Raw genomic sequence first — 12,752 nt, 5'->3', positions numbered from 1 at the left:
GGGGGTAGGGGTGGATAGGTGGAGGTCTGCAGCGCAATGGAAAGTAACGCCAGCCTACAAACTTTGATCACATAACAAGCTTAGCTCCGTCAAATACTTTATTAGGAAGCTTGACTAAATGCCAAAATGGAAAAAGCCGCTTTGGCATCAGTGCCAGTGAGATGGCGCTTTGTTTAGTTTGTCTTGGGTGCGTGGTATGGTAGGACTGTTTAACACACGTTAGATTAAAACAGAAACAGCTAGACGTTGACTTTTGTTTTTATTCACATTTAACAGATGCTGATTGCACCACATTCCACAGACTTTAAGACCCACATGAGCCTTCCGGGACTCACTTTGCTTTCTGCAGATAAATCTAAAATCTCAACAAAAAATAAATCAAATAAGAAAAATAAACAAGATCATAAAATTAGACCAGAATTTATTACAAGATAAAAAAAATAAAAGCCAAAAGAAGGAATGGAAGAATAAACAAAGCATAAAAAACATGGAGAAAATAACCATCTGAAAACATTTGTGTGTGCTTCATTCAAAGAATCTCATAAGCGATCAAGGCAGACCCAGATCAATCTCACCCCGCTAAGGAGAGCCGTCCATTTGACACCACAGGCCCTCCGACCGCTGTGACGGACGGATGCTTGAAATGCACCGAGAGAGAGCCACTGACTCAGGCACAAACTACCAGAGATAGCGCGGACTATATCTGGTAATGGACGTCTATTGATGCACCACCCGTAAGCTTGGGTGGGACTTGGTACATGGCATGCAAGAGAGCTGTTTCTCTTCGACTCTACTTTGTCGTTTGGATGTTATCGAACACAAACAACTCCCGAAATAGGATATTATAAATACCAACGTGCTTCGGTTGAAGCCAAGTGTGCACACACTGATTGGGTGTGTGTTGGGGGGAGCCTTGGCAGAGTGTGTACAGAACAAATTTAGAGACTGGCCCATCGCGCATCAGCCCACACGCTGTCCCTCTCCCAAGAAAAGCTCATCAAAACGGTCCTTAAAATGTTTTCTTTTACAGTTTTAGAGTCGGTTGGCCTGATTTCCATATTCTCCATTGCTCTTACCCGTCACACTTTAATCTCAACTCCTTAAATCTGTCCAGTCAGCAGAAAAAATAAAGAAATTATTAAAAGTTTGATTATAAACATCCTAAAAACCCATCCCGCCTACAATGTAAACAAAAGCCCTTGCAGCAGTAGGCCTTCTCTGATACCATCTCCAACGGCTCCTCATTGTCCTAAGCATAGTCCGTGTCTGGTGGCCGTGAGAAGGTCCTCTTGGAGGACCCACAGCCCCCTCCCTCCGCCTGATGTGGTCAGAGTCTGTTCGCAGGGTCACTGGTACTGGAGGTAGTTCTTGAGAGTCTGTGGCAGGGGGAGTGTGTCGATGTGATGGATGCGCTCCCTGCCCAGCGCCAGCCGGGCCACTCGCCTGCATAGGTCCATGAGGGGGAGGGGCTCCGCTAGAGAGAGAGATAGGGAGAAGGTTAAAGTCAATGACACATTTGTCATGAATGACTTACTTGTCATATGATGATGTCTAGAGCCCCCTGGTGCCGCAATACACGAACGGCTTGACTTCAACAAGATCACACACACACACACACACACACACACACACACACACACACTAAAGACTTTTAAGACATTTTGAAAAATTAAGACTGTACCACGGCAAAACAAGTTAAATACGACAACTTAAAACTTTCATAGTAACTTTTAGAAGAATGCTCACGTTTGTTGAACAACATGGTGCATTAATGTCACCTCTAAGACATGCAAACATGCAATGTGCTTCGATAAACCAAGTCTTGTGTTTTGGGCCTGCAGTTGCCACTGTAGCAGCAAGGAGAAGACTGAGTTACTGGAGCAAGCACCTTGAAACATTTAGAAAAATAAGCAATAAACGGCACCAGCTGAACAACCGCAGCCGGTATCATTTGAGAAATTGAAACTATAAGACCTAGACCTAATGTAGAGGGCGATCCTTCCCCCCTTCTTCACTTCAAATCACCTCAAAATGAACACCAAAAGAAAGAAAGTGTTTAAAGTGCTACACTGAAAGGAAATTGAACATACTAAAACCTTTTAAGGCAAAATGAACATTTCCAAATAAAAAGTGCTACTGTTTAAAGTGCTTCACTGAACTGAGACCGTACATGTCATGTCTCAAAGTATTTTTGACAGTTGACCCCTCTTTTGAAAGTCCAGGGCAAATATAATTGAATGACATCAGGCCAAACACGCATAACACCATATGGCCACCAGATAGCGCTGAAGAACATGTGTTCTGATGAAGGCAAGATACCTATTTCCTCAGAACCCTTCTCATTGTTTGTAAACAACATGTTTAGTGGCGAACTTGGGCTCAGAAAATGGATTATCCTCACACTTGGAAAATGGATATGATTTGGACTGTTGGAATCAGTGGAGGCTCAGCTTTCATATAATGTATAGTTTGTGCATGTCAAATTTCGTGAAAAATATCGCTATTGCTGTGCATGTGCACAGTTATGAAACCTAAAACCTTTTTCTTGCATATGGGTTTACATGCGTCTTTTGACTTTCCTGGGTAATTTGCATCAAATCCAAAGTATTTCTAAACAGCACTCCTGCCGTTTTCTTTCTCTACCTCTAGCATTCAGAATGCAGCAGCCAGAATGCTCACTGGCACTAAAAACCAGTCCACCAGTCCTGGCTCAGCTGCACTGGCTACCTGTCAAATTTAGAATTGATTTTAAGATTTTACTCTTTGTTTTTAAAGCTCTTAATGGCTCAGCCCCCCCTTATATTGCTGGCCCAAACCTTTGGAATCCCCTTCCACCCCACATCAAGTCGTCTACCACCCTTGCCAGTTTTAAGTCTAATTTAAAGACATACCTTTTCACTCTTGCTTCTAACAACCCTTAACACCCTTAACCCTGTTCTTACTATTTTTATTGCTCTCTTTCTACTTATTTTATGCATTTCCTTTTTTAGTCAAGACCTGTGTATTCCTGGGCCCCTTTCAACAACTGTCCTGCCCAACCCTGATTTCTGCAATTGTAAAGCGCTTTGGGTCAACTCCTGTTGTTTTTAAACGTGCGATATAAATAAAAGTGACTTGACTTGACTACCTAAAGCGGTCGCGGACACCGTCACATAGAGCTCGTAAATACGCCCCTTCCGGTAGACCCCTCATGGGACCTCTGGGCGAGGAAAATTTTAATGGGAGTCAATGTATTGTATGCTAGAAATGTATTATTTTCTGATCCCAGTCATTAAATGCCTTGGATTACACATAAATAAGAAAAATAAGAAAAAAATAAAGAGAGTTTGACCGTTTCTTGTGCAATTGTTCAGTTAAAGGCTGTAGAGAAAACACAATGAGAACACATGCCCCGATTTATAATGGTTTTCACCTCTTTCGATGCCGTTATCCTCCCCTTGGAAAAGAGTGGTGAAGTGGAGCAAAGAGAGTGGTGGTGACGTATAATTCGCGTCAAGAGCAGCGAGGGGCTGTAGTTCAAAGCGGCCTCACATAAAACCTAACATCAAACTTCCTCGCGATTTTTTTTGGTTTTCTTTGTATAAAAAAATTATAATTCGAATCCACAAACATATGTGCAAAGGGCATATAAAGACTGGGACCAAAAAATAATTACTTTCTCTCCATTGATCCCATTCATAGTTTTACGATCTCAGAGGTCCCATGGGGGTCTATCGGAGGGGGCGTACTTACGACCTCAATAGAGACTAGTGCCGAAGAGTGACAAACAATTCAAAAGTGCCTGCCGGTGTTCCCTGGGATCCAAGCAAGCGAAGAGTGTCTACATTCCGATTGGCTGTCAGTGTTTTGCCGCTGAAACGCGTCATAGTAATTTGCATAAAGGTCAACAGTTTTCAACTTTTTTGGGACGCTCTGGTTGCTCAACTTTGGCAGCTGGTAGCGTTGGTCGCTCTTGCCCATAGAAAGTGAAAGACTTCCGGCGATTTGGTAGCTCAATTCGCTTCTGGTGTGGACGTACAGTGAGAGTACGCCTCGTGCCCACTGCCTCCGTCCGTTGACTGATGACATTTGACTTTGAATGGGGACAGACGCGCAATGCATTGTGGATCCGTGCGACGAAGGCTCCGAAAAATGTTAAACATTTTCGGCAGCGACGGATCCGTCATCCAATCAGATCACGTATGCAAATTTAAGCACTGTGACACTACTCGGGCTCTGATGACCCTGGAAACCTCCCCCATCCGTCAGCCACGCCTTCTGACGTCCTTTGACTGACGGTGCAGTGGGCATGAGGCGTTGAGGGGAGGCGGAGTTATGTTTGCGCTGTCTATTAACTAGCTGTCGGAGAGAAGATGGCGAGAAAGCGCAGTGGTATTTGTGTATCGATACTGCAGAGAATGATTATTGAAACCGTTTCAAAATTTCAGTATAGATATTTGAAGCAAAGACCCGCCCCATTTCTGTCTCTGATTGGTTTAGACCACGATATGAGCCTATCTTTACTGTGAGTTCCTTCAAAAGGAGATGAAGCGCTTCGTTCGCAGAGCGAGAACAGACGCGATGGAAGTTATGGCGTTCGCATTGAAAACGTTGGTTGCAGCGTACAGAAAAGATACGCTGGTCACTTATACAATTGTGGTTAAAAATATACACCTAACCGGATGGAGACATTTCACTCGCTCGGTCCCATATCAAATGTAATACCTCCCTTTCGAAAATTCCAGACATACGACAGAAAGTTGTATATATTAAGACTTTAAGGACCCTGGAAAACTAATTCATACATGAAACACTGGGCTATGCTTTTTGCCTCGACAGGGGAAATGTGTCGTCATGAAGAGTGAAGAGTACACCCTCTTAAGAGGCTTTGGTTCAATAGTTTTTACATTTTACCAAGTACATCACATGACGTTTTTTTCCCTACTCAAGGGGTCCAAAAAGACCAGAGGTCCCGAAGGTAAACTGAAAATCACAGGGTAGCCAGTTTCCAGAATTGGACTGATATTCATTTAAATCAAGCAGTATGAGTTGGCTTTGTTGGCTGACGTTAGGCTGTATTGGCTAAATGACGATACTCAAAATCCTGGTTCGTCACAAGTTGAGAAACACCTGGCTTTGGGGTTTGCAGAGGGCTGTTGTGTCATGATTCATACCGTCTCACAGCGTCAGAGAGGATGTACTTTATTACGCTTCATGGCACTCGTGGATCTACACGTGTGCCACATGAGGTGCAGTGAGCCCACATCCTTCAACCCCCCGGTGAGGAATGAGCAATCCGTCGGCCTTGAAAGCACCCATCAATCACAGCCTGACGTCACCAACAGCGATGCCTCCCTCCCCACAACCAGCGCCCACCACACAGGAAGTTACTATGGTAACCGACTCCTCACCTATGTGCAAGGTCACGTGACTACGCACGGCAGATGTGCGTGTGATGAGTGCGTCCAAGTGGTATTTCTGTGGGATCTAAACAGGTGTACATGGCCCTCGAGTCTTCTCCCCTTTTCACTAAACACTAATATAGATCCGACATATACATCAACAACAATAATAATCTCTTCAGCAAATTGCCTAGGCAACCACAAACCCAAAGCTCGCACAATGATCTACATAGATGCTGGGACTCTTCAGTGGCCATAGCGGAGGCCTAATGAGTCAACACTCCATGCAGCGTTTGTCTGCATTCTGAGATGTCATTAGCGCTGAGAAACAGGTGCCTTTACCACCGCTGAGGCAGCCGCCTCGACATGGGCCTGAAATATACCTATGGGTTCAAAAGGTGCCAGAGACTACATCCCAGACTGACGGGCCAAGAGAGCTAATGAGGAGGCTAGCGCCTCGCTACAATCAGCCAATCCCGGCAGCCGCGGGCTGGCCTCCATAGCTAGGGTTGCCGAGGGCAACATCCGGTCCTGAGCAACAGAGGGCGCAGAGCATGCTGCAGAGGTAGACTAGATGAGGATGCTCAGGGAATTGTCTGTCCGTTGTCTCAAGAAATGCACAGCTCGCTTGGCTTAACAGCCTGGCCGAAATAAACAAGGTGAATTGGTGATTTCGGGAGTGGTATTCTGCTCACTTTTCATCCAATCTACATTGCAGCTTTACCTAGTTGGGCGCTATGATCTTATTGCCTTTATAAAAAAAAAAAATTGTCAATGTATTTGTCCACACTATTTGGTAATGACTGGGAAAGATTTGCATTTGCAGCGTGGCATATCTGCTTGTGAGCCTTTAAGAATAGCCTCTGTGGGAAATGGCAGTAAGATGCAATATGTATGATGCTGTTCTCTGGGGATCCGTCTGAAAATAGTCTGAAAGAAAACACAGAGGGGAACTATACTTCCCCTCTCAATAAGACAAATCATGTGGGTCACAAAATGCACAACATACCGTTTTTAATTAGGTTTAAAACACTAAATATCACATTGCATCAATTTCTCAGGTGTACCTAGTCTGTTTCTACACTTTAATACGGCAGGCTCCATTCAAGAATATCTCAAGCTATCCCTTTTAAAAGAGCTTAAGCAGCAGGAAATGGGTCGAACAAGGTGTACGTCGTTAGGTCTGGCGTGCATTGTTGATAAAATGAAAACGGGCATTTTAGTCTATTTTTCCGAATGGTCAGAAAAGAGAAGAGAGTAAAATCTTGACAGGTTGATGGTATACTTAAAGATAAGATGCAGTGGACCCCGTCACTGGGTAGGGGTGGTTAGGGACCTTTGGATACACGACGGGGAGCCCACAGGACAGGCAGATAGAGCGAGGAGAGTCAGGGGTGGGGACGAGACGGGCCCGAGAAGAAGAGCAGACATGCATTCAAGAGACACTGAATCTCATGTGTGGTCTACTTTGTAAATTATTAAAGGAGTATATTTCAATGCAAATACAACCTCCACTCTCGTCACGCAAAGCCCAGAAGTCACGTGCACAAACGTCTGTCCGTGTGGGTGTGGGCTTGCTTGCGTCAAACGCACACATCGTCTACAAATCTGTACAAATGGAGACGCCCCATTTATGTTCTGCAGGTAATTAAGGCGATGAAAGGTCCACCCTGTTGGCCCAGTTTCACAGGGCCGTTCTTCACTCACTCAAAGTAACACACGCCACTGTGGCTACGCCCAGGTACCGGGACTAAGGTGGAGGTTGTTCACTTCACACCAGGTGGGGTTTGAGATTTGCATATGGCTGCCATAGGAGCTGCGTAATCTAGTTAATGTGATGTATGCTATGCACATTCTCAGACACAGATGTGTTAGCGGGAGCAGACGATATATTTGTCTAAAGGGTTAAAAAGAAAAAGGGAGATATGGAAAAGAGGAAAAAAAACGAATTAAGGAACAGGCAGCCTGAGGACAGAACAGCCTGAGTGACCAGAGGGAACAGGAGGAGGGCAAACCATCAGTCTCCTCTCCTAATTGGAAACGCCGGTGTCCAAATTGAATCGGCCACTTGAAGCGGAATCCAATCGCCGGGTGAAGCGAGCGGACGCGGGGGTCACGTTTTCCTCCCCTCTCCAATGTCCAACTTCCTGTTACCTGGTGGGAGCGAGCGGGCGTAAGGCCAATAGAGAAGGAGAGTACGGCAGTCAACTGGGGCACCGCTCTCCGCAGGCGCCTCCCTGGGGTTCACTGCTGCCTCCAGTCTCGTAAAAAAAAAAAAAAGGAGGCCAGCTTGACGGTGGAGGCGTCTCAATATTTATTTAGTAGCCTGGCTTGCACCTGCAGACGCAATCGGACACACTGGAACTCGGGCAATGGGGACAAATAGTTCCCGTGCATGAGATCTGCGCCTGCTGCATGATACCCGTGCTCCAATTTCCTATCTCTCGTCTGGTATTTGAGGTCGTCGTTTGAATCAGATTGGATAAATGCATTAAAAGGAATGGGCATGCAAAGAGATAGCTACACATCAAACATCTAATCTTCATGTTGGCCAGCAGCCTGACAATTACTGGGTTTAACAGTTAATTGCCTCCGCTTTTTCTGTCCCTTTTTCCTACACCACGCTACACCCTCTATTTCCTTGGCAACTAATAACAATACGATGTGTAGAGACCATATGGGGGGGGGGGGGGTAGACTGGATGCAGCATGGGGAGAGGAGAGATACGCAATAGAGACACACAAAACCTAATGGGGCGGTGGGGGGAAATTGGGTTACTTTGGAAAAAACGACGTAGACGCGTGTGAAAGGCTCTCCCGCGGCCTGTATGGTTGGTTCTGGTGTAAATTAGTTGTGGAGGAGTCCGCCATGGTGTCAAAGGGGCTGGCTGTGGCAAGGAATAAAGATAGAGATCCAGGAATAGAGCTGGAGGGACGCACGACAGGCAGGGGGTGGAGCACAGCTCTCTGTGGATACATCGTTTTGTACTACGGCAAGACAGCGTAAAAATAAACACTAAAAACATAATGGCAACCCCTCGGTATGAGTTGGAAGTGTGTCTGAAGGTGTGGGCCCTTGGGAGCCAGAGAAATGGAAATGGAACAAAGCAGAAAACTTGACTAAAAGCCTGATAACATTCAACAAACGACATCTTAGGGGGGCAATGTGGAAGACGTACTATAGGTCTGTTGACAATTCCCAGAATGCACCGTTTCTAATCCTTTGATTATACATCACTACTGATCCATAACTTCTGGTATGCATCTCTTGCTGTGGGTAAAACTGGTCTTTAAACCTCATTAGCATCACAAGACTTGATGTACACAATTTATGATAGGTATGAACTTAATCATGAAGATTTTAAAGGCAAACCGGACAAGACTAATTGGGAAATGAGGACGTGCATAAATAAGTAGGGGCAAGAGATTAATGTTTTCCAAAATACCTTTAAAGCCATTCCTCGACTTGTCAACACAAGAGGACTAGAATAAATAACGCATGCTTGCAAGACTAAGTCAAGCTGTGAAAACAAGGATGAACTAAGCTACAGATCTATAGCATGTAGTCACCTGTGATCTACATAGCAACACAAACGAACACAGAATCCCCTCTTTTGGGAAATAAGTTAGCACAGTAGCACGTGTGGCTAGTAGGATTGATATTCTGGACAAAGTCCAACAAAGTAGGATCTGTTTCATGATCGTCTACCCCTGACAAACTACACTCTACATAATACAGACTTGATTAATGACATTATAAGCCAATGGCCATTCATCAGGGCATCTCACAAACCGACAGTGGGGTCAGGGAGTTGGACTCCTGAAATTAAACTGCTGCATCAAAGAAAGTACATATTATAGTACCATATTTGTCTTCGAGGTCTGGTGTGTCGGTTGACTGCTGGTTCAACAGCCCCCAGCATGGAAACTAGGATAATCATACATTTAAAATTCCTAGAGCTTTTCAAGGTAGGTTTCCTAGAACTCCAGTTCCAGGAGTAGTCAGGCACACCTCGCCTTTGGAGTTACTTCCCTACATGCCCGCAACAATCATAGTTTTGGGATCAGGAATCATTTCACAGTAGTAGCTTTCACAATGGATGTTTTATTGGAAAGATGAGCTCGGGATTCAATCGCCAGCCTCTTTTTTTCTTGAAATGAGTTTAAAAAAAAAAGGAAAAATAATGTACATAAGCGTTTTGGAGAAGGACGCATGTGCACATAGCACAGGGACCATTTTATTTGATAATATGTTTCGCCATAAATTCAACGTTCTGAGGTGTTTTTATTGCAAATCGAGGGCCGTTAGGATCAAATAAATTATTAGAGCAATGTAGGAGGTATTCAATGGCAGTATACCAAGTTCATATACTTAAACTATACTTAACCTCAATAGTGGGCAATGCTTAATCAACAGTTGTGCCAAACACCTTAAATTATTCAAATTTGCATTTCCCGAGGTCATTTTCTTGTAAAAAGGTTGAATATCTGCTTTTTCATTGCTTTTAGGTTCGAGTTCTAGTTCCCAAACAGCAAGGGTATATTAGGCAGAGCATGTACGAGATGAGCACTGACAATGCCAAGAAGGAAATGATAAGAAAATATACCCTCATGAAGTTAAGTTTTGGCATTTAATCCCATGGCTGCTGGCATATGATCAATGGGAAATAAGGTTTTTAATTGGGAGACAGAAAGCCCTGTACAGAAACTTATCAAAACAAACAAAGCAGCGATCCAAAAAAATAAGTAAAAATGATCCTTTCAAACACATCCCTTCTATTGAGAGAACAAACAACACGAGGCCACCGAATCTGAAAGCGTGCATTTGAGTTGCGTTTTACTTACGATCCAGCCCGTTGACGTAGCGGATGGACACCTCGCAGTGGCCCCACACGGCGCTGACGATGGGGTACAGCCTCTTGCCCTTCAGGCCCCTGTAGGCCACACCCAGGTACTGTTCGTCCACCATGAAGCTCAGCGTGCCCTCGTCCATGTCCAGTATCACCGTCAACGAGTCCGGCAGCACAAACGATTCGTCCTCCTCCAGGAAGCAGGGGTAGGTTGGCGGCGAGGTGGATGCCGGCCGGTTTTTGCTGTCGTGGTAGAGTCTGTTGCGCCCAAGGTCCCAACCCCAGGACTCCGAGTCAGCGCCCACCAGCGCCGTGTAGCCGACCGAGTGTAGGGGGGCCTCGGCCGTGCCCACGCCCACCACAGCGTGGGTGCCCCGCTGCCGGGCGGGCCAGTGGATCCTCCATACGTGCAGGCCGCGGGTGTAGCCCACGCGACCCCGTATGCAGTCCGTGCTCTGGGCCACGGGATGGCGGTGGAACGTCTGCTTGTCGTCCTCCTTGACGAAGACGTTGAGCGAGCGGTCGTCCGGGTTCCAGGCATGCCGGAGCTGGGCCTCGGCGCTGGCCGACGGCATATCCAGCAGCAGGTCCAGCCTGGGGGGGCGGCAGAAGTCCGGGCCCCGCAGCTCGCGGCGCACAGGCCGGTAAGACGGTTCCCCGCGTACATCCACCGATTTGATGCTGCCCGAGATCTTCTGACCCATGGCGACAGGGGTGTGTGGGATCGGGGAGGAAGGAGAGGTTGGTGGTAGCGAGGGGGGGTTGGGTGCTGGTGTTACCTCATTGACGCTGTGGCCACAAGCGTGGTCCCGGGTGAAGGGGTACAGTCACAGAGCCACTATTGGGCCAGGGGCTACTCTGCTCCTGAAAACACATCCAAAAAGCTAAAATAAGATTACTTCTAGAAACAAATGTAAGCCATTGACAAAAAAGGCTTTCCAGTCAATTCCAGATAAAATTTCAGAAGAACCTATGTAGCAAATGTACTGACAATAGCAAAAATAAATTATGTTGATTTATTATGTTGACAATCATGAGACATTTGTTTGCGTTTTGATAATGTTCCTATTGACCTCCTTGGTATAGGACCCCAGATCCCCCATTAACACTGCAGGAAAGGCCATGGTCATACTTTGAAATGTCTTTCCAACATGCTAGTTTATGTCAGCGAACACACTTAGAAACCGTGAGCCTACAACAGCAGAGTGTAGTAAGCTGGAAGTAGGAAGTCATCCCCCTGACACATTTACATTCTCCAGACACCCAAAGAGCCCAGGAGGGTAGAGCTAGACACCCACAGAGGATACAAGTACAATGTTTTCTACCACTACGCCAACACCCCTCTCCTCTTAAAATAAACATGTGCCTTCACACACACGGTGTGAGTACATGTCTGCTCTGAGGTGATGCCAATTTCAAGAAACGTTTAAGCAAGGTACTTTGTTATCAGCATTTTACTTCCACAACAAAGATGAGACCATATTTCCACGGCCTAGCACCAAATCCATTTGATGTTAGTTGTATTGCCGTCCATCATCATTGGTTTGAGAATGTGTTGCTGATAATTTGAAGTAAAGATAGTTGGTAGCAAACATGTCATTGGGTGTAGGAGGATGATGAATCAACTGCTGGTTGTTCCTGCATTAAGAGTATCGGCCGATACTGGCACGTATCAGCCAATCCTAGCAAGTATCAGCCAATACTGGCAAGTATCAGCCAATACTGGCAAGTATTGATCTGATCGATTACCTTTTCAGGATAGATACGATAAGATTAAAATAGTGTGCCTCTTGTGCATGTGAAGCATTCAGGAATTCATCCATGCTTGGGAGGCATTCATGAATTAGGTAGTTTCCCTGTTCGATAACTAAAATAGGCTATAACTCTCGGAGGAAGTTGGTATCAAAAATTAAGGTGTTGCCATACAACGGCACAGTTAAGTGATCAAAAGAAACCTACATTTAAGTACCACGGTGCATGAAAACATTGGCTTGTTGCACTGCTGTCTGCCATCGACATTAATAATCACTAAATATTGATCATTATTAATCACGGGGAAGTCTCGCTCTGAAAACCCGTGAGATTAGTTATTTTAGGAAGAGAACGATGGAGTCTGAGAATGGAATGCCGTCAGGAGTTTGTGGTGTTGCACTACAGAAAGCGTAGCTTAGTGTTATCTAAAAGATTTGGGTGAAGGAGGGTTGAGATTGTCATGACAATAGCATCATTCCCTGAAACAACAACTCCCCCAACACGCATGATTTGAGAGTGAAACTTCTCCTTCAGCAAAACTCGGTAAGACACGAACAACAAACAGACCGGGCAAAAGAAAGTTAAAGAAAACAAAAGGTTTTTTTCTCTGTAGGGATCCCAAAAGAAAAATGTTGTTAATCCCTTATAGCATTCTGAGCCCGTCATTGCCAATAACAAGTACACTTAGAAAAACGTACATTGAAGGGCGCTATAGCCCGCAAGGGTTACATTGCAGCCGCAAACCGGCTGCAATGGGTGAAGTGCCCTCA

At 45.4% G+C, this 12,752-nt stretch overlaps 1 protein-coding gene across 3 annotated transcripts in view; it reads right to left on the bottom strand.

Moving 5' to 3' along the window:
• Positions 1–242: 242 nt before the first annotated feature.
• LOC132474256 (SPRY domain-containing SOCS box protein 4-like) overlaps positions 243–12,752 on the bottom strand; it is a 38,723-nt gene continuing 26,213 nt past the window's right edge. For 2 of the 3 annotated variants that reach the window (XM_060074838.1, XM_060074837.1), the window contains 2 exons: positions 10,226–11,094; positions 243–1,474 (listed from right to left, as the gene is read on the bottom strand). In XM_060074838.1, the coding sequence (XP_059930821.1) occupies positions 1,347–1,474; positions 10,226–10,934 (837 nt within the window). In that variant the 5' untranslated portion in view covers positions 10,935–11,094 and the 3' untranslated portion in view covers positions 243–1,346. The remainder of the gene's footprint in view (positions 1,475–10,225; positions 11,095–12,752) is intronic. The other variant, XR_009529630.1, reaches the window with a different exon arrangement.

Source organism: Gadus macrocephalus, chromosome 16, assembly GCF_031168955.1.
Source record: "Gadus macrocephalus chromosome 16, ASM3116895v1".
NCBI lineage: Eukaryota > Metazoa > Chordata > Actinopteri > Gadiformes > Gadidae > Gadus > Gadus macrocephalus.
This window is presented reverse-complemented; position numbering and strand designations above follow the sequence as displayed.